General features: G+C 37.6%; 1 protein-coding gene across 5 annotated transcripts; it reads left to right on the top strand.

Annotated features, from left to right (window-relative positions):
• The first annotated feature begins 15 nt into the window (after window positions 1-15).
• On the top strand, window positions 16-27,949 carry ZC3H7A (zinc finger CCCH-type containing 7A). Of its 5 annotated transcripts, none has more exons than XM_053992446.1 (23): window positions 166-227; window positions 6,420-6,523; window positions 7,713-7,752; window positions 8,515-8,712; window positions 9,245-9,403; window positions 11,096-11,176; window positions 11,262-11,303; window positions 12,109-12,136; window positions 12,629-12,909; window positions 14,607-14,814; window positions 15,791-15,855; window positions 16,565-16,757; window positions 18,391-18,552; window positions 19,184-19,380; window positions 19,616-19,713; window positions 20,731-20,912; window positions 21,425-21,501; window positions 22,056-22,189; window positions 22,593-22,698; window positions 23,170-23,278; window positions 24,084-24,217; window positions 24,551-24,714; window positions 25,947-27,949. In XM_053992446.1, exons 2-23 carry the CDS (start codon window positions 6,456-6,458, stop codon window positions 26,134-26,136), a joined length of 2,916 nt encoding a protein of 971 aa, XP_053848421.1. In that variant the 5' UTR covers window positions 166-227; window positions 6,420-6,455; the 3' UTR covers window positions 26,137-27,949. The 5 variants fall into 5 exon arrangements, with proteins under 5 accessions (XP_053848418.1, XP_053848421.1, XP_053848423.1 ...); XM_053992445.1 differs by lacking the exon at window positions 166-227 and adding an exon at window positions 239-1,254; XM_053992443.1 differs by lacking the exon at window positions 6,420-6,523 and having other exon boundaries at window positions 16-227.
• Window positions 27,950-27,987: the final 38 nt, after the last annotated feature.

Here is a 27,987-nt window from a genome sequence, read left to right as displayed (position 1 = left end):
AATCGTGGCGAGCCAATGGGAAGCCCGCGCCGCTCGCGCTCGGCTCAGGCCGCCCCCGGGCTGTGCCCGCGGCCTCCCGGCAGCAGGGGGCGCGCGGGGGCGGCGGCGCTGCGCGGGCGGCGCGGAGGAGGCGCTGCCGCCGCTCTCGGTGCCGTTATCGCCGTCGCCGCTGTCGCGCCCGTCCCGCCGGCCCCGCCTCCCGCTGCGCTCCCGCGGCCTCACAGCAGGTACGGGCGGGGGGAGGGACAGACACACCGCATCCCGGTGCCCCCGCGGCACCCTCCGCCCGAGGAAGGAGTGCCAGACGCGGCCGGCCCTGCTGCCGTTCCGCCCCGCTCCGGGCGCGGGGAGTCGGTCCCGCCAGTCCCTTCCCGCGCCGCGGGGCCGCCGCTCCCCGCCGAGGTGGAGCAGCGGGGTCGCCGCGCCCCTCCCGCGGCGGGTCGTGTGTCCTCCCGGCCGTGGCCGCTGTCGGTGCCGCCGGAGCCGCGGCCGGGCCGGGCCCCCCGGAGAGCTCTCCCCGGCCGCCGGAGCCGCTCGGCGCGAACAAAGGCGGCGGGCGGGCGCGGCCCGCTGGGGCAGCGCAGCCCGCGGGTTGGGAGCTCTCCTGTTGCGCCGGGACTGGAACAAACCCCGGAGAGCGCTGACAGTGGCCGGGCCGGGGCCCGTCCTCTGCTCGCGTCCCCCCGGGAGGAGTTTTTGGGGCTTTCCGCGCCAACAGGTGCGCGGTGACTTCTGTCGTTCCTCCAGCCCAGGGAAGGTGCCTGCGCGCCGTGCCTTCGGTGTGCCCGGGCAGCTCCGGCAGGCAGCGCTGGAAGTGTTTGTTACGGAAAGTCAGAACTGTCTTATAGGAAGTGGGAAAGAAACCCCAAACCAACCCCACAACCAAAACCAGCAACGAAACTCGAATATTGTCGACTGTAGTGACCAAAATCGAGTGTCAAAAGTTTATCTTGGTTTAAATCCTGTTGATAAATCTGAATTTATTGGTAAGATGCTCTTCCTGCGGTAAGGTTTTTGGATCTATTCTTTACTGAAGTATCTGAGAGAACTGTAAACCGAAGTCTTCCAGCCCTGTTTCTTAATCTCCTGGGGAAGTGAAATGACTTCACAAAGAGTTTTTGTTCTCTCCTGTTTCTTACATGGATTTAAAAAAAAATGTAGTACAGCTGTGAAAATAAAAAGTAAATCTTGAAAACTATCTTACTATTTTGTGGATAGGGAAGAAGTGGGAGGAGATGCAACTAAATACCGAGGGTAAGTAAGGAGTGGGAAATCAGTACGTCTTAAATTACTGCTGTATGTTCTGTTTTCTTATATTCAGATATTTCGTTTTGACTACGGTCAAGTTCACTTTTTAGAAATAAAAGGTGGAAGTGCATTATGTCTGTGTTAGGTGGTTTTTTGAGCTGACATAACATAATTCTGTGATTGTGGCCAGAAGTACTAGATTAAGCAGAGAAGTTTACTTGGGACTGTTGAAATGTGTGTTGTGTAATGTTTCCTCCTTCTCCCCCAGCATGTTTGAAATGTCTCATAAAACAGCTCAATAATGCGTGAACATGAACATAAAATCTTTTGTGCTTTTGCTGTCTGATGAACACATTTGTTTTGTACAGATTTTGTATTAAGGTTTTTATTTTCCCTTATTTTGTTGCCAGTCCAGATCTGATGAGCAGTTTACAATCTCTGTAAGGCATGCTTTAGTTTGCTCTGTAGTTTATTATCTGTAATTATGCTTTTAATCTGTCAGATGGTTGGGATGGGCAATAAAACAGCTTTGACAAGTCTGTTTTCTGGCAAGGCTTATTCTGTAGTGGCACGTGCTCAATGTCCAGTTGGATCCTTGGCTGGGTTGGAGCAGGGGGTAGTGGAGATGTTTGTGTGGGTGGCATCTCTTGAGGAAGTGATTTGGGTGTAGCTGCTTGTGAGCCAGTCCTCACTTGGCTCTGTCGAGGCAGAGTTCTGCTTTGCTGTGCCCCTGGGGTGGGAATTACACGTATGTAGCTTTTGGATCCAAGTGCCTGAATGTATTGTGCTTGTTGCTGCTGTTAGTGGTGCAGGAGGTAGCAGCAGAGATAGGCTTTTGCTTCTAGTAGGTGAGAGGGATTTATATTGCCTGCCTCTTAGTCATATCTTCACTCCTGCTGTTCTGTTTCAGTCTTGCTCTTCTCTTTGCAGTATTCCCTTTATTCTAGGGTGTAACTTCTCTGGAGTACAGTTTTCCTATATGGAAACAGTGGTGAATTGTTTGTGGTGTCATTTTATACACAGGCTTCTGGTTTCACAGATTCTGACCAAAGTTTTGACAAATGATGGTGTAGATGATGGGTTCATTTCTGTCAGAATTGAGGGGGAGAAGGCTGATGCTAGGATACAGAAGGGATCTTCTCACTTGGCATGATTTTATTTGCTAATTCAGCTGAACCATTGAGGCTGGTAGAGATCAACTGCAGTAATGACAAAATTTTCTATGTGCTTTGTACTGTGTAGAAATTTGAGATTCCTGTCACCTATGTGTTAAAAGTGAACTCAGTGATACATGTCAGGAGGATATGCTCCTGTAATTTAAAATAACACATCTATACACTACCCTTGCTTTGTAAGTTTTAGTTCTGTGGAGAGAGAAAAGCAGCAAGGATCACTGACTTCGAGTTTTTTTCAGCATTTAGGCCTGAAGGTGCAGAGAATACTTACTTGAAGTATTTATAATAGCCAGAGCCATAAATACCTATAACAAACAAGAACAGAATGATTTAGTCAGCTGAAGGTCATTAATTCCCAGGGGGAGTAGTTCTGGTCCCCAAATGATGTTATGCATTTTCACAGCATTCTCCACTCATCTTTAAAGAAGTAATGTGCAAAACTCTGTGCAGGAGGAGAAAGGATCAGTCCTTCCCAGTTCCCTGTCCTGGGGGACTGAATTTTCAACTGGGGGAACTTGTGTGCATGGCAAACTGTAGATAGTTGCTCTCTGGTCCTGCAGTTTAGAAATGGAAAGACTCTACTTTCTATAGGTTTACACAGGAGACCTTCCTTTTTACAATAGCCAATGTTCTTTCTACAAAAAACCTCAATTTCTACATTCTATATAAATGTATTCACTTGTGTTCCAGAGATTTGCTTTGCAAAGATAGTCTAGCAATTGTACTCAGCACCCTTATGCCTGAATATGGCACATGGTATATACTAGATAATGGGAATGTCCTTTAAAATGTATCTTGAATGCCTTAGAAGTGCTAAAATACAGAAAAGAATAAAAATATCTTGCCATGTGCTGGAAGGAAGGCAAATAACCAGTAAGAGCCATAAGTGGCTTTGTGAAAGGGAGAAGTGGAGGTGTTCCTCCTGCCTTGCCTGCACTGGCACAGACCTGTTGTCCTTCGTATCTCCTGTTTGTATGGGTGGACCAGGATCTGTCAGAAAAGGTGTCACTGGCTCCTGGCAGAGACCTTTCTGTCACTTGGCTTCTGCTCCTGAGAAACAGGATGAGTTAAAGCCTGTGATGAAGATAAAACAGATAAATTGTTCTTTAAAATGTCTAGGCAGCTTTTTTTTTTTTCCTTTACTGCATTTAGTGAATTGAGCTTGTGTAGCTCAATTCTCTCATAGCAGCAGTTGTTGAAATACTGCATTTAATGGAACAATTAGTTCTGCCTGTGATGTTAATTAGTGATACATTAGTCTGGGGTTTTTTTCAGCTCCTGTACTATTTTTTCTTTATTTTAGGTTGTTTCTCTCAGTGAATTGCATGAAGAGTCAAACAAAAGTACAGGCTTTGCTTTTCTAGTAATTTTTTAAGCAACAAAGCAACATTTAGACTGTTTAAATGTATGTATGTGCATAAGTTTATTTTTCTTTAAGTTCTGTCACTGCAAATAGGGAAGGGCTGTTGCTACATAGGCTGGGGGTTTCATCTTGGAAAGTGGATGGATGACATTAAAAGGCAAGACTGATTGTTATTTGCCTTGTATATAAATGAGTCTTAACGTGTTTCTGGTTGCTTCAGAGGATATAAGGAAAATTTGGGTGGAGGAGATACTGTTAAAGGTGCTGTCTGAAACAATTTTAAGTCCTCTGCAAAATCATAAAATATTGGGGCAATTTGACTGTCAAAGTATTCTAAGAAAAGATAATTTTTGCCTGAATATCTTGTGGATGCAAATGAGTAGGAAAAAATAGAAAACTACTTTGAATAATAAATTTCAGCACTCACATATATTCATCATTTGCTAGCTATTCTTATGTATGCAATGCCAGTTTGTAACATTTCCATTAACTTTATTGTTGTGGAGAAATGGGATCTGCACATCCTCAAGTTCAATATATCATTCTTTAATGTTCTGTTAGAGGTAATAAATAAATGCAGGTGTCACTGTGTTGGACTTTTCTCGTGTCATTGCAAGTTGGGGTGGAATACTAGGATTTATTAAAACTAGTAAAGCTGATTTTAATTTTGCCCAGATTGTGGCATATGCAAGACTCTTGTGTGGCAAGCTATTACATTGTCAGTTGTTAATTCACAGGACTAAAATGTGTTTTTAAAAGCTTCATTTTGAGGGAAAACATGTGCTACTATTCCTACCTTCGTTGGTTAGTGTGATAATTTCTTATTCTTACAAGACTTTGTTTGAATTCTAAAACCTAATCCATGAGTGAGTAAATAAAAACTATTCAGATGCCAAATAAAGTGTCCTTTAGGCATTTACATTTTGATTTCTTTGTGGATACGCTGTTATTTATTAAAAACTTTATCATATAGCAAAAGCCTAGTATGTATCATTAACTTATGGAAGAAACGGTGATGCATAAAATGACATTAAAAACAGTTAGTTCCTCTCTGGAAAGTAGATTACTGAGGGCTGTTTATATACCCAAGCAAGCAATAACTGAGACATTCCTGTTAGTGAACTATCACAGCTGTCCATGATATTTATCTAAAGACTGAGTTTTAGTTTCATGTTTTTTATAAAGCTTGCTCTTTCTGATGTCACAGTGGGAATTGAGGTGAAATGGGGACCTTGGAGCACTTCCAATAATTTGTGACCTTAAGAAAATTACTCATTTTTATGCTCATTTTAGGAATGTATTACAATAGGACTAACTCATAATGACTTGAAGTAGTCTAGACTTCATACATTTGTTTAAGGGGCTTTGAAAAGGTTTGTAAACATTATTAGAGCTGAAGATTCTTTAATTTGCTTCCTTATTCCAGATCATTCAGAGAAAGTAGGGTATGTTCTACAACGTGTTTCTGTCCTCAGTTGGGATTTTGTGGAGTTTGCTGGGGGTTAGTTTGTTCTTCATTTTACTTTGTTTTCATTCTTTTGCCATTGATGTGAAATGGTAACCTGGCACAAAATACTGGCTTTTTTAAACTTAGTTTCAAGACTAACAGAATTGTACTGCGTGTAGTTCAGTTTTTTTTAACTATAAATTCCTATAAAAAGTAATTTTCTTCACAAAACATACATAATTCCTCTAGCTAAAAGCCTTTTTCTGAACTGGAGTATTTTCAGAATAGAACTTTGTCCTAGTGGTTGTTTTTTGGAAAAATAAGTTGTATTCTTATATCACAATTGGGCATAACCATGTACAGTTGTGACACCATACTTCAAATAGCCTTATACTGAAGGTTATGCAGATCATTTTAGCTTGTTTAATTTGAGCATTTGTAAATCCAGTCAATTAAAGACACAAAGTAAAAAAAAAAATCAGTGATTTAAACAAATTGAATTGAAATGTCAAGCTGATGATGTGGAATTACCTTGAAGTAGTTCAGTTTTTCAAGTGAAGTAGGTAGTCTTTGCTACTGGCAAAGTGTCCAAAGTTTTCACCTTGGCTGACTGGTAGATATTAATAAAGCAGTAGTGTTTGCTTCTAATTTCATATTGGTGCTTGGGGGATGATGAGATGCTGTAGAACTAGACTTCATGGTAGCTTTCTCATCAGTTTGGTTTTTATTAATAAATATCTTGAGACTATTTCCACTTCAACGAGCAAATAAAAGAAGTGTAAAGCTCTTACAAGGGGACAGTGTGGAACTGCAGCTCAGTTTAGCAGTAATCCCTGAAAAGATGGGCTTGTAGCTTGGTGCAGTTAACACTGACAGGACTCTGCATGCTCTGGAGGAAGTGAGTGGAAACCAAAGATAAATTAGAAACTGAAATTAAGGTTCTCTGCAGCAATATTGTGTAACTGGGCACTGATGGGGGGGATGGATGTTGGTTGTGACCTGGGGCTTCTCCCTGTGTTGCTCTGGGTGCTTCAGCTGTGTCAGGGGTTTCTGCAGTGGTCTCTGAAGCTTGGTGCAGAATCATCTTTGTACAAGGGACTCAGTGTTGATGTGAGAGTGGATCCTTCTGAGCCAAATGCACACTGAAATGTATTATAACAGCCATTTATCTCTCTTCCTTTTTGAGGAGTGGCATATCCGAAAAGTGGATGTTCAGGATAACATGTCCAATGTCTCGGAAGAGAGAAGCACTAGACAACAGGACATTAAGAAAGGACTCCAATTTATAGAGTATGATTTTGTGGTTTTTATTCTTGCATGTTCATTTACATGTTTCTATAAATTTCTATTAGGTGGATGGCGCTGGGAAAGGCCTTTTGTGTTTTTCCTCAGCATATTTGCTAGCACTAACATGTTAAACAGGGAGCAGCTTTAAAGAAAAGACAGCACTTCTCTTTGTTCCTAAATAGAGCAAATTGAAGGTGAAAGGTTATTCCTTTCCTGCTTTTGAGAAAAAGTAACATTTAACCTTTTTTTTGTGGGTAGAAAATGTAGCCTGATAATCCACCTTAAGAATAACTACACCTAAAACTAGGTTGCTATTGAAAGGGATGGGTTAGCTCACCACTACCTAAATGTTTTAACTCTCTGGAGCTAAAATTTAAGCTATTGAGATATCATCTGAGTATTCTGTTTTCATTTGGGTCAATGCCAAATTCTTTTGAAGATCCTGGCTATCTTAAAATAATTTTGGAATTTCATATTAGTTCACTGCTCATATATGGCATTCTTAGAAAACAAAAACAAACAAAAAAAATCAGCCAACCAACCAACAAAAAAACCCAACAACCATACTTTCCCGCCCCACAACCCTGACCATTTAAAAACTGTTTAAAAGCAGAATCTCAATTAACCTGTATGCAAAAGGAAAGGATTCCTACTTTTCTTCCTGAAAATGTAGAAGTAAAGACCTCTTTTCTGGCCTAGAGAAAATTTCTCTTGCATGTCATACAAAAAACCACTTAAAATTCCTGTTTTAAGTTATTGTATGACTTAATTAAAATTGATGTTTTTGACAGATAACTTGTCATTTTATAGTTCTTACTAGAAGATTGCAGTTCTCATCTATAACATGGTTGTGCACAGGGGAGGAGAGGAAGGAAATTGCTTTTAAACAAAGAACAGTGATGTCTAAAACTCTCAAAGCATTCAAAACCTTAATACATTTTAAACAGCAGAGTTCAGATTGACCATGTAACTTCAAAAGAAAGTAAGCCATTAATAATAAGAAAGCTCAGTGTTTTAATCAAAAGTCATCTACAGCACTTTTCCTTGTTCAGTGGAACAAGGAAATATGGACAATATTCAGAAATTTGCCTGTTGCAAAGCAAGGTTGCTTTTACTAAGAACCAGTGTTCCTCAGTGTGATTGTCTTTTAAACAATACATATAATAAGTGAAGCTTGTAATTTTTTTTCTAGATCCACTTTGCCCTATCCAGGGACGCAGGAACAATATGAGGTAATGAAATGACTTTTAATTTCCAGAAGGGTTTTTTAATTGACCTATATTATTATAGTTAATCTTGGTTTTAGTCATCATTTAGGTGATGATATAATATGGTAATTTTAGAAGTCTCAAAATTGGAACTGGACAACTACTAACATTATGATACAGATATTCAGATATTTGGGTGTCCTGAATTTACTCATACAACAGTTGAGATGAAGTCTTTCTCTACTGGTATTGTGGATGAATTTGGGGCATCAATTGAATAAAACAATGTGCTATTCTGAGTAAAGGTCAGAGTAGCACAGCAAAAGTAAAATAAAAGAACTTCAGTCACAGAAACCTTCAGAATGTATTTTATTTCTGTGTATGTTATGATTTTGCATAATTTTGGCTTGTATTTTCAGACTTGTCTTTTTAGTTCTTTTTCCAGCGGTAGGTGATTTCATTGGATTTGAGAACATATTAGATAAAAATACTGCCATTCACATTTTGATGAAAAAATCCTTTTTGCAAAGCAGCTTTTGTGTTCTCCTGCTTTTTCAGTTGCTATGGCTTCTGCTTGCTGAAAGAATATATGGAACATATATATACATCTTTGAGATTGTCTTGGAAAAATGTCAAAAGAAAAACACAAATGTAGACAAAAAGTTTTGCATTTCACTCTAATTCCATGGAGTTACCAGTACAAATTTTCTATTTAAAATTTTCCTTGGAAGTATGGAAGATAAACAAGCAACTGCTGTTGATGAGTTTTTCTTTTCTGTGTTGCAGTTATTTATACGAGATCTTGTTAGGAATCTTTTTCATGAAGGAAATGATGTATATCGAGAAGGTGATTGGAGAGGATCACTGAGTCATTATACAGAAGCTATAAACATAGCTGATTATGCTAATTCAGAAGAAATCCATGTTTCTGATGATGTTTTAGAGAAGCTGCACGTGAACAGGATTGCGTGTTTTTCAAATATGGTAAGCTTATGTTTAAACTAGGATTTCTCCAGAACAGGATGCAAACAGGGTATGAAGACACAAAGTCTAGTGAGTGAAAAGCTCTTGATTGCAGTTTGAAGATTGACATGTTTCAAATCATCACTTTATCACGTCCTTTAAAAGCTTTTTACATGTATAATTGAGGTATTTTAGTTACTAATACTAGAATTAACATAAAACAGTCATACTGGGCTTGGAATTTGATGGAATAGTATTTTTATCTATTTACACTGCTGACTGCACTGAGTTGGCTGCTGTCTCTGTGGAACAAGATGGCTCTTGTGAAAGAGCTAAATTTCCTTTGTGACTGTTACTGGATTTTATGTAATGATGGCATTGCTTGTTTTTAGTTGCCTAATTTGGTGACTTAGCAAAACTTACAAATGCACTGTGCAGTGGCCTTGGTGAGTGTTTGATAGTGCTTCAATACCTTCGAACAATGCAGTTCAAATTCACTATTTCCGTGATAATAGTTTTGATTAGTGGCTTTTTTTCTTTTTTCTCCTCCTAGGGTATGCATGAAAAAGTTCTAGAGGACTGTGAGATAGCATTAAGATTGAATGAAAACAATTTCAGAGCTCTCTATCGCAAAGCAAAAGCTTTGAATGAAATGGGAAGCTATAAGAAGGCTTATGATGCTGTAGCAAAATGTTCTCTTGCTGTGCCACAGGTGGGTAAATTGTATATTGGTGATTATTTTTAAGGTTTTGAAACATACACTTATTTCAAGACCAAGGTTGTTTCTTCTGGTTTGGGGTTTTTTAATGCAATAAAATATTTTTTCTTCCTCTAAGCATTATTTTTTCTTGTGGAAGTGCAGACTGAGGGCAGAGATTACAGTCCCCAAGCTCAGTTTGTTGTGTTAACTTTCTGCAGAAGAAGTGCAGCAGGGGTCAAGTGCCATGAATGTTTGCAATAAGCACTAGGACCACTGAATTAATTGTTTAAAATTCTCTATGACATGAAGAGAACCCCACCATAATTATAATGTACATTTATTCTTTTGATAACTGCATTTTAGCTTTCCAAGTGTTTAGTAACATTGCTACCAGTGGATTGTTCTCACTGTGAATCACTTGCTGTGTACCCTGAATCTTGGGCTCTGTATGTCTTAGCAGTCACTGTGTGCTGTAGGAGATGATCTGTAGACTGAAATGCTGGTCCCGAGGATCTGCTTTCCATGATTGTTTGTGTGGTTGGGTTGTGGTTTTTTCTTATTTGGGTTTTTCAGGAGCTGGAGTGCATTAAATGCATTCCTGCAGGGCTTTAGTTATATCCAAACCCAATTTGGTTCTCTGGGACCCTTCATAACACAAACAAAAATGCTGTGAGTGGGGATGATTAAGAGATTTCACTTCAGAAATGCATTCCTGATTTGAACTTACATGCTGATGGAATCTTTACATGCTTTGCTCAAAATAGACTGATCACAGGCTAAATTACTGACTTGCTGCATATTCACCTTGCTGCATCAAAACTACAGTGAGACACTAGACAAAGTGTTGGGCATAGGTTTGCCTCTTGATAGAGAGAAGGTTTCAGTTGTGTTTCCAAAGACATTAACAATTCATCTGAATGTGTAACTTTGGACTTCGGCTCCTCACTTTGCACCTCCAGTTCTGAAGGTTTTTGCTTAAGGTTAATATGCCTTTAAGTAAGTTTTATAAATAGCTTTTTCTAGCTGTAGGATGTGATCTGAATACAAAATCTTAAAATGATTTAAATAGGTAGTTATAACTGTAGGACAGAGGGAAATACAATGACATTTTTAATTCTAGTAGTATGGTACAATGCCTCCCGAAATACAGAGTGCTCATTAAATATTCATCAGTGTCATGTAGTAGCTCATATGGTAATCAGGAATATAGCCCTCAATTTGTGTAAAAGCAAAGCAACAAAATTAACCCACATCCCCTTAAAGAACAAATGCCCTCCTCAAATAAACAAACAAAAAATGCCCACCCACAAACCTCCCCCCCCAAAAAACAAAACAAACAAAAAAACCCCCCAAACAAACAAACAAACAAAAACCCAAAAAAAACCCCAAAAAACCCAAACAATCAAAAAAACCCCAACAAAACACTTCTTTGAATTCCTCTGGTTTTGGAAAGCCTTTATATTATTTTAAATCCAGATAAAAGGAGAAGGAGGATACTGTCCCATTTTCTGTCAACATAGTTTTTCCTTCAAGGAAGCTGTATTTTCAGATACAGGTTTCAGATCTGTGTTTGTGGAAGAATAAAGTTGCATTTTGAGACATCCTGCATGTAGGAATCTTGCAGAATACAGGGTGAGATATAAACATATGTCTTTGCTTGATGACAGTACATATAAATTATGAAATTTTATTTATGTCTTTTAGGATGAAAGTGTGATTAAGCTTACCCAAGAACTAGCTCAAAAACTAGGGTTAAAAATAAGGAAAGCATATGTTAGAGCAAAGGTAAGTTTTTATTTTAACATTTAAGTTAAGGTTTCCCTCTTTTGATATCAAATTTGTATTTAATGAAAGTATCTTTTCTTTGTAGCCACCCTCGTCAAATTCAGTTTGTAGTGATGTGTCAACTCAGGTAAGGTTTTACATACTCCAAGTGCAAGCTGACTGTAAACTACAGGGAATAATTGTTTCATAATTTCATGATGACAAAGGGACAGTGGTGCAAGTGACATTTTCTATTAGAAGCTGTTATTTGGGACTTCTGGGTTCTGTTATGTTCAGTTTTGCTGTACACATATGGCACACTAGGACATAAGATTATTATTCAAGTTACCTTTGTGGAATAAATGTTAGCTAAAAGATTAAATCTAGTGCAATGCATGTATTTATTTTTCATGTCCCGAGGCAAGAGCAAAGTTAATTGGTTTATTTTTTATTTTATTTAGTTGACAATTATTGAAATGAAGGGTGCTGGGATAAAATCCCTTATATGCATTTGTCCAAATTTGATCTTCATTAGCAACTGAAGTTGCATTTATTTTGCTCTTTGTAATGTGTCTGAATAGCAGTAGTGAAGAGGAGTTCATCTTTATCTTACAGACTTCTTTCACAGGAATATAGACAATTTAGCTGTAAAGGGACGAGGAAATGCAGGAACAGTTCATTTAAGATACCATTTAGACTCTTTCATTCCCAAAGTGTCACTCTTGCTTTGGTTGGTTGGTTGCAAATTTTTAGTGATATCATGAGTGGAATTCAGTCTGAAAATAGATGCTTTATCTAAAAAAAAAATTGATCTTTAAATTACATTAGACTTCATAAATTTGAGATTTTATAAAACCTAAATTTGAGAGGGTTTACATTCTTTGTCTGTAAATGTGTTTTTGAAAATTTTTAATGGCTCTTGTGGCTGAGAGGTATTTTTTTCTCATTTACAGAATTCTTCTGTAGAAGATATTGAGTTAGGTGAGTCTTGTGTTACATTACTAATGCTAGGGAGCTAGATATGCCATACATATCTCATTGTATTAGGAAAATTCGGAAGAAAACTCATCTGAAAGTACTGGGGTGAAAGTCTGATCTGTTTATCTCTAAAATTGCATATTTAAGTGGCTGAGCAGATTTCACTTTGGCCTCCTCAACCTGATATGATTGTAACTGCTCCTGTAGTGATTGTCTCCATACTGTCCTCTTTAGCTTGAAAAAATAGGGAGGGGAGAATATGCCAAAGATTTAGTAAAGTATCAGGTCTGTAACTTTTTCTGTCTGTTTTAGCTTGGGGAATAAATAAACATTGAGATGAAGATACACATAATTTGGAAGCTGAAAACATTTAATGTGGTTTTGCTTAAATATTCTTCACTATCTCGCCCTCCACATTGTCAGAGTGAAAGTTATACAAGAACTTCTCACATCTTTGAACAAAGGTTCCAGTCATTCCCATCTTCCCTATTTCAGATTTATCTGACCAGAAACAAGAGATGGTTTCTGCTGCTTCTTCATCAAACTTTGTTTCTGAAGTGTCTAAAGTGTCACCAGTACCTGTACCACCTTTACGTACTGTTATGCCTCTTCAGATGGAAAAGGTTCCTTTGCCTTCTACAGTGTTGGCAAATGGAGGGAATGTTTCTTTCTCTATGCCAGAAGCATGTTTAGATTGTGGAGATGGAGATATAATTATTGGAGAAGAACTTGATGAGTTACTTGATTCTGTGCCTGATCCAGAGGAAACTGTAATGGTAAGACTTCTTTCTGTTTTCTTTCTTGAAAGACTCTCTTTATGAGTGGCATCTCATATTTTTATCAGGTGGGCTAGTGGTGATGTTTGTGCTACCTTTCCTAGTTATGTTGAGCTGTCTTTGGGCATAGTCAGGTGGATTTTTTTTCCAGGTTCAGATTCTTGTAAATGCGGCTGTCAAGATAGCAGGACTACTACTACTTCAGAAATACTGTTATGCTACTACCAATGCTACTTAGAGGAAGTACTGTGAAAAATGAATTGGACATTTGAAATCTGGGCTAATGTGGTTTTTTGGGAGGTTTTTTGTGCAAATAAACCGTCTTAGAACATGAACAGTGTGTTGGAATGCTCACCTTCTAGCTGTAGAAACTATAGTTAAACATAAGCAAAAAACTTTGCAGCAGAGTAGTACTTGGGCTATGGCCTTCTAGGATCTGCAATCAGGACTTGGTCCAGATCCACCACCTGGCTGAACAGAAATAGACCATCATGAGTCTGACTTTCTGTATTTTTAGAAGAGAGATTAGAGAAATTTAGTTCTATGAAGTGTTGTTCCTACTTATACCGTTATGCCAGACCTAGAGCAGACTGTGAGGCCTCCAGAGTTCTGCAGTTGTTAATGAAAATGAGAGCTCTGATTGACGAGCAGAGATGTCTGAACTCATTACCAAGGTTACTGGCTCCCTGCTCTGGCCCTGCCAGTCATTTGGAGTATTTATTTTGTATTGCATTCGTATTGCAGTGTTGAATGAGGCTGTGGCACATTCAGTTCTTCAGTTAGTTGTGATTTTAATTGTTCATTCAACTCTGATTTACAGTTGCAAATCTTTAAATCAAAAATGCTTGAGTTTCTAATTTTCTATTTTATGCACTTCATATTTTAGAAAATGTGTCAGAAATAGAGAAAGTAATTATTTTAAAGAGATCCTAGGATGTTTGCCACAGTGAAAGCCAGGAGGAAATGCAGTCTTGCAAGAGAGACTGCAGTCTCGTGGAGTGTAGAATTGAGTGAGGTATACTGAATGAATTGCAGGCTGATAACTGGGGGAGCACAGAGTTTCCCACTGGGCAGACTATGCAGACCTACTCACTCAACATCCAGAGGAGGAGGGAGCTCCTTGGGATGGCAGGAAGGGAGAGGAAACTCCCCCACTTGGTATGTCCTTAACAGAAATGTACAGAAGGATATGTTACTTTTCATGGGAGGAAGGAATGTGACCTGGCCTTTGCAGAACATGTTATCATTTGATTGGATCTGAGGATTTACCTCAAAGCCAACTCGTACCTCTTTTGCTGTACTACAGTTTGAATTACTTTCTCTTTATTTAGAAACCAATCCTGTTGATATCTGACTCTTCTTACTCTTCTCTGGTGTCTGTGTTTTTAACATGATTTGGAAATTCAGCCATGATCTGATAGATAAAAAAAATCCAGATCTCTTACTAACTTAGTAAGTGTCTGGCAACTGAACCTTTAAAGTGTTTGATCAGTGGATAATGCCTTGCACCTGGGGCATTGTTTAGGGCTTGGTTACTGCAGCTCTGTGCAGGACTGTGGTGTACCTGTCATTGATGTTTTTCAGTAGGTTTACAAAAACTTTGCAGAAACTTGACTAAAAGAAATACTGTGGCAGATTATATTCTTGAGGCCCTTCTTGCTTGGGCTGAACAGTCTTTTTAAATTTATTTTTTCCAGCAAACTACAGGAGCCAGAGGACCCATTCCTGCAGGGAGTGTAGCTCCTAGTGTACCTTTCTCTGCCTCTTTGTTGGGGACGCTGCCAGTTACTGCAGGATTTGTTCCTCCAGCTTCCCTTTCAGAAATCTTTTCACAGCCTTTGGCTTCTTCACTGGAAAACTTCTGTTCACCATTAAGCACTTTTTCAATCAGTGACCCAAAAGGAGGTAAGAAGTTAGTCTTAATAGTTAACCTTTTATGATGATGAGAGTTGTGCATGAGCCAAGCGGCTTTCCTTTTTAACAAATTAGTTTTCACAACTATTAGTTATATTTAACACATAACATTTGAGCTGTGCTAAGTTTTTGACTGTTGCTTGCATACAAGAATTCATAAATAAAGCTTTTGTTTCCTTGGGGTCTCCATAAGCATGCTCCAAGTTCCCTCTGTGTAGTTTTTCTGTATCTATTATGTAAATTTATTTATTTCAGGTGAATAAGTTTAAAGAAGAAATACTATTCCCTCAAACTTTTTTTTTTTTAACAAACTTGCTCTTACAGCTTAAACCATTTGTCATGATTTGGCAATAAACAAGAATTCTAAAAGGGTAATGTAATTGTGTACGCTGAAAAGATACCAGTATTACATGCTTGGATTCAAACTGCACAGACTATAATTATGTAGTGAAATCAGGTATATGAAATAACAAGATACAAATAACGGACTACAAAAGATAAAATAAATGTTTGTCTTTAATTACCCATGTTACAGGACTATGCTGTCTTTGGAACAAAGCCAGATTTCCAAAATAAAATAAAAAATTGAAGAATCCTCTTACCCCTCTTTCATCTCCTCATTTTTTTCCACAGTCAGATATTGTTTATCTTGCTGCCCTTTTTGTACTGCACAAGTATTTTCATGTTGCTTCAGTATCTGCCTGTGAATCTGTCTTCACTATCTGCCAGTACTGCTGGTGGTAACCAGGTGTATATTTTGAAGATGATTGCCTAATAACTTTTCAGCCCTTACGTTTACAAGGTGCTTTTACATAATTAAAAAACCCCTAATTGTAGCAAACAAAAAAAAAAGTTGGTGTTTGTCAAAAAACCCAAACCTCTGATAGTTCTCAGGAATGATGAATTATTTTTTGAATGGGATGTTCTCAGGAACTCATTTAATTAAAATATCTTTTTATTCCTTTAGACATCTCAAGTTCAGCTTCTAGAGATGGAACACCAACACTTAACAGCAATAATTCCCCATTGTTTGTACGTATTTTTCATGTTTTTGTTCACACCAGTTCAATTGTTAACACCTTGGAGGCTTTACACAGATCTGAATTTTTACAGCTGAAGTTTCTATTTTTAGAAAAATAGCACTTCTACCATTAAAAATGGGTCCTGGCTGTGAGAACTTAAAGGAATGGTAACAAAAGAAAAAAATTATGCAGGTTGTTTTATGTATGCAAACTTTGACTGATGTCACAACCATTATTCCATTTTGAGAAACTTGCTGTAAAATACCTTTGAATTATAAAATAACTAATCTAAAATCCCGTATGATCTGAGTGCCAAACACTAGGCATCCTGAAGAACTGTCCTAGTACAGGAACAGAGCAGATGCCTCTGTGTGTCTGAGGCTCTGTCTGCTGTCTGTATTGCAGTCATGCTGTGCATTTTCAGTCACGCTGCTGGCAGTGATTGCATGGGGAAGGGTGGCATGAAGGACTGCATCCTTAGGAGCCAGGAGGGAGTAATAATTAGCCTTACAAGGCCGCTGTTCTGCCTCTACCTGGTTGGCTCTTGTTTTATGCTTAGTTTGTGCTATGTATGTGGCCTTTGTAAAATCTCCATGTCCCTTCTCAGATGTGTGTTTGAAGTTCATATTATGGCTTTGGAGAAAAACTTCAGTAGGTTAAATTTTAATTGTAGATAAATGAATTCTATGTATCAAGTAAAATACACTTTCTTTCAACAGATAAATGGTCCTAGTAGTTTGTTTGGGTCCGAAAATTACATGGGAATTGCAGGCCAAACTAGAAATGACTTTTCCAATGTTTTTAGCAGTACAACTGCTAATATACCTGTATCTCCGGCACTGGCGGGAAGGAACCCACTGGAAGGCACACATGAGCTAAGACAGGCCTGCCAGTTATGTTTTGTCAAAAAAGGTAAGGAGCTATTGGACTTGATGAGGTTAATTTTTTTTTAATTAAAAAGCATACATTTAAAATCTTCGTGTTCATAATTTAACACTGTTGGCTTCTAAACCATGTTAATCCTGAATTGTTCTTTGCAGATGTAGCACGATCTTAGGATTGGTGAAATATTTCAACCACTGTTTTATTTTCATTCCTCTTGTCTTTATTTCTTGTCCTAATAGATTTCTTGATTTCTAAACCCAGCACAAATCACCACACGCTTTCCCTGTGTGTAAGGTCATTCACAATCTGTATCCGCTTTCCTCCCAAACCCCAGGGTACTGTGAAGAATGACACCTTTGCTCAAGACTAAATAAAACTTGCAATACTCTCTCTGATTGGCCATGGGGAGTTGAACTGCAGTTCAAAGTACCTGGTAACCTTCACATCCCATCTGTTTTATTGTTCTTTCAAACTAATTCTAAATCATAATCATGAGGCTTCCAAACCTTTGTAATAATTAACTCAACTGTACTGACTTAAAGGAGCTTAGCCAGTATTGGTCATTAATATAACTAATCTTTTAGGCCTGAGCTGTTGCTGTTAAACAGAGCCATATTCTAAAGGCAATAGCTTCTATTAAAACTAATCTTAAAAATAAGCATTGTGTTTGAAGTTACAGGTATCATTGATATCGATACACTAATAAAGAATTGTATTGAGACCTTTAGGAGATAGCTATTGTACCCTGAAGAACTTCTATCCTAGTTTAAAATAATTTTTACTAGAAAAATCTACAAAGTTTGAAAAACCACAGAACATGTTCTGCTAAAGCTGCAGCTATAACATATTGGTGAAAGTACTTAGCATGTTCCTAGCTTCACTTTTTATGTCAATGCATCTACTTCTCTGTTTCTTTCCATCTCTTTCAAAGCCTTTAAGTGTCTCCTACTTTTACTGCCTTTTGAAATTACTGTTCCATCATCTTCTTGTCCAAAGAAAACTGGGTCATGCTCTTGTTTTTCTGTCTCACAAATAACAAAATTCACTGAGCCTTGCTCATCTTCAGATGCTCTTCCTGATGTCTTCATTTAGTACCATCCTAAAGACAGAGTTTGAAGCTAGGCATATTTTTGTTTCCAAAATCACAAAGTTCTGGGATTAGTATTTATCTTTTTGGCACGCGTGAACTTCCTACTGAGTGTGTTTTGTCTTTGAACATAGTACCTCTCCTAATAAAAGTTGAAGGTTAAGAGAGCCATTTACTGATCACTGGATTTCACTTGCATTGACCTATTATACATAAGCAATTTTTTAAACTAGTGTTGTTGGAATGGATACTTTGTAATTTGAAAAAATGTGTAGCAATTTGCTGACCCCAATCAACCTTAAGGTTGTAACACAGCGTCCCTCCCCAGATATGAAATAACTTGTGGGTTTTTTCTTGCTGAGACTGCCTTTGTAAGTATTTGGGTTTTTTTTCTATCTTGCTCAACATGGTGGTTAATGACTTTTGGTTCTTCAGAGCTGCTGGTGCAAGTAGGAATTCTGTACAATGTGTGTGTGTACTTTGCTTTTGGGCTTCTGTGCCAGTGTGTGTATGGACATGTTTATGTTTGATGCAATTTATGCAAGTACAAGCAGTTTTCTGTGATTGTTTCAGGTCCTAAATTATTGGATTACGCTTACCATCCCAATTTAGAACATAAATGTAAGAAGGATATTTTAATTGGCAGAATAAAAAACTCTGAAGATAAATCATGGAAAAAAATACGTCCAAGACCAACAAAGACACAGTATGTGGGACCATATCATATATGTAAAGGTAGGTGTTACAGAAGGTGACATGGTAATGCCCGTGCTCAAAGTAATGCAATTTAGCTTTTCTATAGTGAAGTATAAGAGGAATTTTTATTTATGCTTATGGGAGGTGGAGAAGGAAGTTTTGGGTTGTTTATAATTTCAAAAGCGGTAAGGAGAGCTATATCTTGACCAATAATATGAATATTTAGAGAACAGGCAGTGTACTTCTGCACTGTTCTCCATTAGGAATAATTTTGCTTTTGAGTATCGGATGATTACTGTTAAACACAGCAATAAAGAGCATTTTTATTAGACTTTCGCAATATGAACCTCTAATTAGGATGTAAGCAAGATTATGGGTTAATGAACAGCTTTATTTGAGCAGAGGGTATTCTGGGTTCTCGGCATCCTTGCCCTAGATTTGTGCAGGATAGTTGACAGAGGTGTGCATTAGCTATTTTGAGGACTTTTACATTTTCACCAAGTCATTCAGCACAAGGTTTTGCTTCTGGTAGATTTAAGTGACAAATTTACAACAGATCTCTCTAACTTCTTTATTAAAAGTATTTGAAACTGATATAGTGGAAGTTTTAAGATGAATTTCCAAAAAAAGTTGTGTAAAAGCAATGCCCTGTTCGATGCTGTCCTTTGAGATGTGGCTGCTGAGGAGGAATGCAGGTACCCAGGCCACTGCACGTTTGCCTACTGCCAAGAGGAGATCGATGTGTGGACGCTGGAGCGCAAGGGAGCCTTCAGTCGAGAAGCTCTTTTTGGAGGACCTGGGAAGATCAACTTGACTGTGTCCCAGCTTCTTCAAGAATACCACGGATTATTTATGTTTCTTTGTGAGGTGCTGCTTTATTTCTCATAACACAATAAAAATGGTAATAGATAATTAAAATATGTGGAAAGAAATGCTTTGGTTCGTGCATGACTATTTTGTAACTTTTGAAACAGATTTCAGTAATTATCTGGCTGCCTTTAGATTAGAGAGTAAATGAAGTATCTGTTAAAATCTTTAGGGTAAGGTATGTTTTTAATTGTCTAAAATATATACTGTAAAATTACTTGTTTTTATATTCCAGAAATGTTTTGATCACAAGCCCAGAATAATAAGCAAAAGGAACAAGGATAACTCATCTTCTTGTTCTCACCCTGCTATGCATGACTTTGAAGATAACAAGTATGTTTGAAATACCATCTCTATAAGTTACAATTTAAAAGCAAGGGCAGTTTTTAATACTGACTTTCATTTCTTACCTGTTGGTGAATTTCTCTTTCCTGCTGGTTGTTATGCTTTGGCAGTATAGGCAAGACAGATTTAAAGAGCAAGGTTTGACAAATGTAACCAAGTTAAAGTGAGCTATTTCTCTATCAATTATTCAAAATTAGTGGTGTCTACCCTCATCTTTAAATCTTATGGGATTTGGTGTCAGGTTGTTAATAGCTTATCTACCCGATGTGCTGTATTGCTGTAAATAGATGTGTAATTTTAAATTAAAACAGGAACGAACTTCTAAGTTGCTCTTTCTTTGAGATGTTTTGCTTATTTTGCTGTAGTTTTAACTCAGGTTTACCTTAATTACAGTGCATAAAATAGACCATAGTCCTTATTAACTCATTTGATAAAAAAAGTATGAGGAGTGTCCTTAATTATTCTTGGGAAGTTTAAAAAGTTTTTTTGTTGTAATAGTATAAAATAAGTTTTGGAGAATTAAGAGACTTTTGTCTTTGTATGATGTAAAAGTATATGGGAGCATTGGAATTGCTTTGTTTGTATTCCAGTTCCCTGTATTGAGGAAGCACTGCTGCTACAAGAGCTAGGCTGTTACTGTTCTGCATCACCTCTTCCTTAAATGGTGCTCTGTAAATATTCCTTTATAGTATGTGGGTTAGTAATTAGATCAGGATACATACTTGAAAGCGGGCATGATCTGCTTTCCTTCTTGGAAACCAGTGATCCAGCTGGATTGAATTCAGTAATGTTTTGCAGAGCAGGGACTCTGGATTCCCAAGAGTACTGTTTGGTGCTGTTTAGTGTGTTTACTCAGCCTTGAAACAATGCTTAGATGTGACCTCCTTCTGGAAACTTCCCTGACTTTCTGATTTCAAGTAAAAAGTGTTTAAAGGATATTTGAACAAGCTGTGATGAAGGATGGTTATTTTAAAGAATATCTAAAACTGACTGTTTTCAAAACAGGTGCCTTGTCCACATTTTGCGAGAGACTATGGTGAAGTATTCCAAAATCCGTCCTTACCAAGTTCGGTGTCAGCTTGACCTGTGCAGACATGAGGTGCATTATGGCTGCTTACGAGAGGATAAATGCTTTTATGCTCACAGTCTGGTAGAGCTTAAAGTCTGGATAATGCAAAAGGAATCAGGTATATTTAATAAAATGCTTACTTTACTCTTCATTGTATTGCCACTTCTTCCTTATGTTGACTCCCTCTGAAATTAGCAGCTTGGGATCAGTGCAGGAAGCAAGCAGGAGCAACCTGGTGCCTCTCAGCTTGCATTTTGGAGAGGTACATACAATGTAGATTTTATAATTACATTGGCATTAGAACTCTAGTACATTATGTTTAAATACTGAAAGATGCACCTTAACTTATATGAGCAATCTGTAATTCAAAAACCTTGTATGCTTTTCCATTGGGATGATACAGACAATATTTCTGTTTTGGATGCCTTCACAATGTTCTTAAGGGTATGTGTGTATGTATGTATATCTGTGATGTAAATGTATGTAATGTATATCACATGTGTGGGAATACTTACACAGTACACAAAAAGAAAAGAGGATCAAAGCTTTGGGGCTTCAGTAGCATTCCAGTTTGAGCCTGTCTGTGAGGCTGCAACAGTCATAAGTACTCAAAGACTGTTTCCTTTACAGGTATTTCACATGATACTATAGTTCAAGAATCAAAGAAGTACTGGCAGAACATGGAAGCTAGTGCACATGGATCACAGGTATTTTCATTTTTCCATTCAACTAATTTTGCAGTGACTGTGGTGATAATACTTTTTTTAATGTGTGTATATAATGCAGCTTATTTTAGAAATTACTTTTTGAATGATTTCCAAATAATCACTTTCAGTGTAGACTTTCTTCAGCTTGCTCACTTAGACTAAAATGCCTGCTCTGCTGCTTTGCAACTCCTTTTTTGCTTTGCTTGTTCTGTCCCAGGGCTAACATAAAATGTAAATATAAGTTCAAAGTCAGCTGCTCTAGGGCAATTAATTATCTTTTCAATATGTAGCGCTTTTATGTGTTTAGTTTGTACATATTATCACAACTTCAGGGTACATATACCTAAATCAGAACTAAGTTCCATAAAAAATTGTATTTGTTTAGAAATGTCTAGTTTGAAATGACAAGCTGAGCTATTACAAGGCATGCAGTGCGATATCTGCTTCCCAACATGTGTTGAAATCTCTGCCCTAGGGGGTAATTAATAATTATGTATGGATTTCTTCGCAGATAAAAAATACCTTTTATTGTTGTTGGTTTTTTTTTGCTTAAGATTCCTGGGAACCAAATGAAATATGGATCGCTTAATTTGAAGATGAAGTTTGTGTGTTGGCAGTGCTGGAGAAATGGTCAAGTTAGTGAGCCAGACAGAAACAAAAAATACTGTAGTGCAAAGGCAAGACACCCGTAAGTAAGATCAAACAGTGAACATTCTACTGTTTTGTCAGCCATTTAAAACCTCTTTTGGGAAGCTGTTGATTCTTAGGAAAGAGTCATACAAGGAATTTAAAAAAAAACCCCCAAACATACTGAAGTAGAACAGAGTTATCTCTTTGTGGTATGCTAATAATTGGTATTGAGAAAACACTTTGATGGCTACCAAAGCGTTTGTGTTTTGGTTTTGGAGGTTTTTTTTTTTTTTGTATTAAAGAGTTTTGGTCAAGTTTCTATAGAACTCATTAAATCTTAAATATATGGTGAAAGCTTTAAAAATAAACTGACTGAGCTTTCCTGGTTCTGCTTCTGTGCAGAAATTGTGATTTTTTTTTTTTAATAGTATATTCTTTCATTGAATGCCTGTGGTTTCCAGATGGAGCAAAGATCGCCATGTGGTGCTGGTAATGTCTAATGAACGTAAGAAGTGGATGACCATTCGTCCTCTGCCTGCAAAGAAACAAGTGCCTCTGCAGTTTGATGTATGTTAACCTAAAACTAATATTTTGGTTAAGAAAATAGATAATAGTCACTGGAAAATACTAGTAATTGGGCTGGTTTCATCAATTCTGTGGAAATTCCCATGGGAGTTTGTAGGAAAATGTTGACAGTGTTTCTACAATGTTCAGCCTTAGAAAAGCACTGATCTCATGTTACTACTGAAGTCCTTACTTGTCAGTGGAAGTAAATATTTCTGAAATAATTTATACATATCTGGGGTCTGGTAGTGTGGTAGGAGGCAAAAACACTCACAGTACTTAGTTCCAGCAGTTCTCTTTTTCTAACTATAAATGAAGTTTATTTTTTGTAAAATAAACATTTTTATTTTTCACATTATATAAATGTTCGACTTGGAAGGGAAACACTATCCAAGGCTGAAAAGAGTATTAGAAATTCTACTAGCATTCATTCTGCCTTATATTCTTAAGGATTTCTTTAAATTCATGTTCCAGTTGTGCAATCATATGGCTTCAAATAAGAAATGTCAGTATGATGGAAACTGCTCATTTGCTCACAGTCCTGAGGAGAGAGAGATGTGGACCTATATGAAGGAGAACAGCAGTAAGTAGAAGACTAAATCTAACATGTTGTAAATCCAACTGTTCTGCTTTTCATTCTTGTACTTCAATTACTTTTTAATCTAGTTTCTTTCATTATCTCTTGTAGTAAACCTTGCATTTGAATTTGAATAAACCCAGATCAGGCATTCAAAAATAGTATTAAAGAAAAATAGCTGTACTGTGTATTCATTGCTTGATGAGTTTTGTAACAATAGTCTGTATTGTTTCTTCAGGTGTCTTAGAAATATTGATCCTTGCAGCAATATTAGTTGGTGTTTGTATTGCCATGTGCACACACATGGATTCATGGAACCACATATGGGGGAAACTACTTGCAGAACAATTCTCCCCCAGTGTACTTACTGGGAATCACAATTCACTTTTTGTTGCTGACTTTACTATCCCATCAGTGTTAGTGGGGAGAAAGCATCAAAAATCAGAAGCAATAAATTACATAAATGATCAGATCATGGTCTGCAAGAAAACACATGAGATTAGTTCTTTGAAATTCAGTATTGATATGCAGCAGCAGAGTTGCTATCTGTACTTTGGGTGCCCATTCAGAAACCTGTAATCTCTTGCTGTCCCCTCAAGAGGCACAGAGAGCTCTTGGTAAGTAGCCAGAGATGCCTCTTCTCCTGGCTCTTAATCTCTGAACTGTGTAACTGTCAACATTTGTTTCCTTCCCTTTTTCTTCTTAGAATAGGTGCGGACTGAATTATACTCACAAACTCAGTCGTTTATCTAGTGTTCTCAAACTCTTGCCTTAATTGCTAATTACTTATTTTAGCTTCTGCTCTCATTAGTTCAAGACTTGGAGCAGTTGTATGACATATGGCTAAAAACTCAAAAACCAGAAAAAGGAGATGATACAGCTGCTCAGGCAAACAGAGAAAATGGGAAGCAAATTCATATGCCAACTGACTATGCTGAAGTTACAGTAAGTAATCATGGGTATAATCCAAATCCAAGCATATGGGGGTTTGTTGAGCTTTTTTTTTTCCCAGTCAGTAACTTAGGTTGTTTCCCTTATTTTCTTGGTGCTTCCTTAAACCATAGATAACTATACTAAATGTAACTGACACTGTACATCAGTTCTTCTAAAGCCAGTGGAGATCATAAACTTTAGGTGATTGTTTAAATAATTGGTCTGTTTAGGTAAACAATATCCTTCTGGCCAACATAAAGAAAACATTAAAAATGTATTAGGAAAAGTTCTGTCCTTACAGCATTGAATTTGCAATGTTTTGTTTTCAAATTCCTTGTAAAACAGGTGGATTTTCATTGTTGGATGTGTGGGAAGAACTGTAATAGCGAGAAGCAATGGCAGGGTCACATTTCTTCTGAAAAGCATAAGGAGAAGGTTTTCCACACTGAGGATGATCAGAACTGCTGGCAGTATCGCTTTCCAACTGGATATTTTAGCATTTGTGATAGGTATGTCTTTTGTAAGATGGCAAAAATGCTGAAAAATGAAAGCTCATACTTTAAATAATTAAGGCAGTTGCTAGTTCTGACAAAGTTTGTAGTATTTCTTGATTTGCATACATCTTTCAACAAGGAATTAAGTAACTAACAGTATTTAAACATGTTAGAACTCAGGGAGTGACAAGGTGCTTAATTTTGGAACCAATTCACTGCCTTTGTGATGTTAACGAATGGTAGCAAGTTCATTGCAGCTGTGTGAATATTGTTGGTATTATTACAAGTTTCCTTAGGCATCTGCCTATTAATTAGAGCCCAAAACCAGTACCTGGCTGGACAGTGATACTGGAGCTTTAAGGCAAGTAGAAATGTTGTTAGCATCAAACCAAATTTGTTAAAATTGAGTATTTGTAACTAGAAATTATTTATGACCAGGTAGAAGAGGACTTCCAAGATATGTTGTTTTTTCCCAGAACTGGTTGTATGTTCTGCTGCTCCCTTTAATTCTTAAGTGCAGCCTGTTTTACCTGACTTCATTAGATTTATTTTTTTTCCTTCCACTGTTGGAATCTTTTTGGAAGGCTAAAAACTTTGGAATCGAGCATTCTGGAGTTTAAGCTTCAGTTTGCTGGTACAGATGCCTTTGTTACTCTGTTTTCACTTGAAGATTTTGAGTGTCTTGAAGATCTTGAGAAACTGCATAGCAAGTTTCATATGCAGTCTTTGCATGGAAACTTACATGACCCTTTACTAACTTTTTAAGTAGCATTCTAAATGTATTTGCTATGAACATAACAGACCTTCAATATGCAGCATAAAGTGAATGCAAACTGGCATGTTAAGGCATTCTGAGTATTCTAACCTCAAATTTATTTAACAAGGGTAATTAATTAGTTGGATTTTTTAAACCATAGTCATTCTCTAGCTTAGTGAGTTAAATGATAAACTATTCATTAACATTATGGACTTTATGGTTTCAAGCATTAAGTGTCTCAGTCTAAGTAGGAACATGAAGAATAGAAAGAAAAGAGCTATCTGTTGTCCTCTGTATATATTTGTCAGCTGGGAAACAAAAGTACAACCAAATGCTAAACAGAGTTAGTGTCATCTAACTTTTAAAAGTATATACTCTTCCAAATTTTTTTCCTTACTATGCAGTTTATTTGAAAAACATGACCTGAAGAAAATATAGGCACAGTATATGATAATTCTATGAAAACACTGTTCAAAATCTGTCTTAACAGATATATGGCTGGTACTTGCACTGAAGGAAACAACTGTAAATTTGCCCATGGAAATGCTGAACTCCGTGAGTGGGAAGAACGAAGACGAGTTTTAAGAATGAAACTCAGCAAAGCAAGAAAAGACCACTTGATTGCTCCCAGTGATAATGACTTTGGAAAATATAGTTTTTTGTTTAAAGATTTAAACTAATACTGAGATGACACATACATGTTATCAGCTGGAAGCATAAACCAGAAAATTTGACAATAATCAAAAGCATGTGACAGAAAAGCTGCAGGTTTTCTGCTTTTATTGGCATACATTGTTCCTCCTGAACAGCAAAGTATGGTAGATTTAGGGGGATGGAGCAGACCTGTCTATGCTCTCATGAAACAGAGTGGTGATTAAAAAAATCTGAAGTATTATGTGCTTACTCACCTCCTGTTGGACAGAAAGTTAGGCAATAGAAGGGGGGAAGAGTGGTTATAATATCTAGGAAGCCCCCTAGTCTCAGACCTTCAGTTGAAAAACTTTAAGGTATCAAGGTATTGCAAAAGAGAGTGTTAGTGGGCTAAGAAAATGATGGATGAAAATTCTTCAGATCTTTTAATGGAGAGGATTTGTTTAAAACAAAGTTTGCTACTTATCTATATGTAGGTTGCTAAAAATGATTTTCTTATTAAAGATTTTAAACAAAATAACCATTTAACTACAATATACGTTGAATGGGTATTTTTTCTCTATTTGTATGTTTCAATATAATTTACTGAAAAAGGATCTTGAGAGGAAAAAAGTATTAATTTTTGAAAATGAAGTAGTTAAAATTCTGTTTCTTGGTCTTTGCTGTTTAAATGATGATTTTGAAAGATTACACTTGTATGTCAGTATTGTGTATTATTGTATGGACTAATGTTACCTGTAATAAAGAGAACTTTACACAAAGCTGTTTTCTGCATGTAGCCTCTCAGGATTGAGATTTTGTAAAAGCAATGATTTGCCAGTTAGCAAAAGCTTGAGCACCTGTAGCTAAACATTCACTGAGTTGGTATTTGTGTTGCTAGTGGCTTGTTTGCAGTTCTGTATTGTCATTAGCTCATGGCATCACTGAAGTAACAGAAATGGCCAGTAAGTTGTGATGTAGGCAGGCAGTTTGGAGCTATGTGGTGCTGGGACACGTTTTCAGCCTTGGACATGGACATGAATCACTGCCTCAGCTGCACGGTGGATGGTGCTTCCCATTGCCTTTCCTGCAGAGCACAGGAAATGGAAAATAAGTTGCAGGCTGAGGTGACTCCTGACTGCTGAGCCTTTGGGCTTTCCAGTCACTGGAGCTTCTGTTGTGTTTTGGCTTCTCTGCAGAGCCTACTTTCAGCTTTCTTTGTGTTTGCTTATTTCCTTTTTTTTTTTTTTTCCCCCTCAACTAAGTTTCTTTCAGCCATTCATTCAAAATAATTAAAACTAGATTTCTTTTTCTCTCCTTCCTCCTCCAGACTTCCCCCCACCCCTTCCAGGTACTTTTCTCTGGTCCTGGCTGATCTTACATAATTAGAAGAGCTTTAACAATGACCTCAGTAGTTCAAATGTAGGCATTGGGCATACATTAGCTATGTAAAAAGTGTTGAACCAAAGTTCAGTGATAACCCATACAGGACATGGATACTGTGTCCCTTTCACTTCACAAAAGCACAACAAATTTGAAACCAACACCTCGTGTGCTTCAGCCATAGGTTGGGGCTCTTGCGAAGTGACTGCTCCCCCAGGCTGGGCTGCAGTACACCAGAGTAGGACACTAGCTTGGTGCTTGAAATGCCACCTGCTGCAGTGCTGATTTTTTACATTGTAATAAAGTGAGTGTGAGACAGAGTACTGTGGACACTGTTATTTGTGTGACAAAACCTGATTGTATCGTGTGCCTTTCTGAATTGTTTTCTCAATTTTATGCTTTCGTTGTTTAATGTAAGTGCTCTGTAAATCACTGGAAGTAATTCTAGACAAAACTAAACATGACATCCTTGTTCTCTAAGGCCGGTGTGAAATCTTTCCTGCTGCGGGGTGGGGCTG

This window comes from Vidua macroura, chromosome 16 (assembly GCF_024509145.1).
Source record: "Vidua macroura isolate BioBank_ID:100142 chromosome 16, ASM2450914v1, whole genome shotgun sequence".
Taxonomy (NCBI): Eukaryota; Metazoa; Chordata; class Aves; order Passeriformes; family Viduidae; genus Vidua; species Vidua macroura.
The sequence above is the reverse complement of the archived record's forward strand: the minus strand, read 5'-3'. Positions and strand labels throughout refer to the sequence as shown.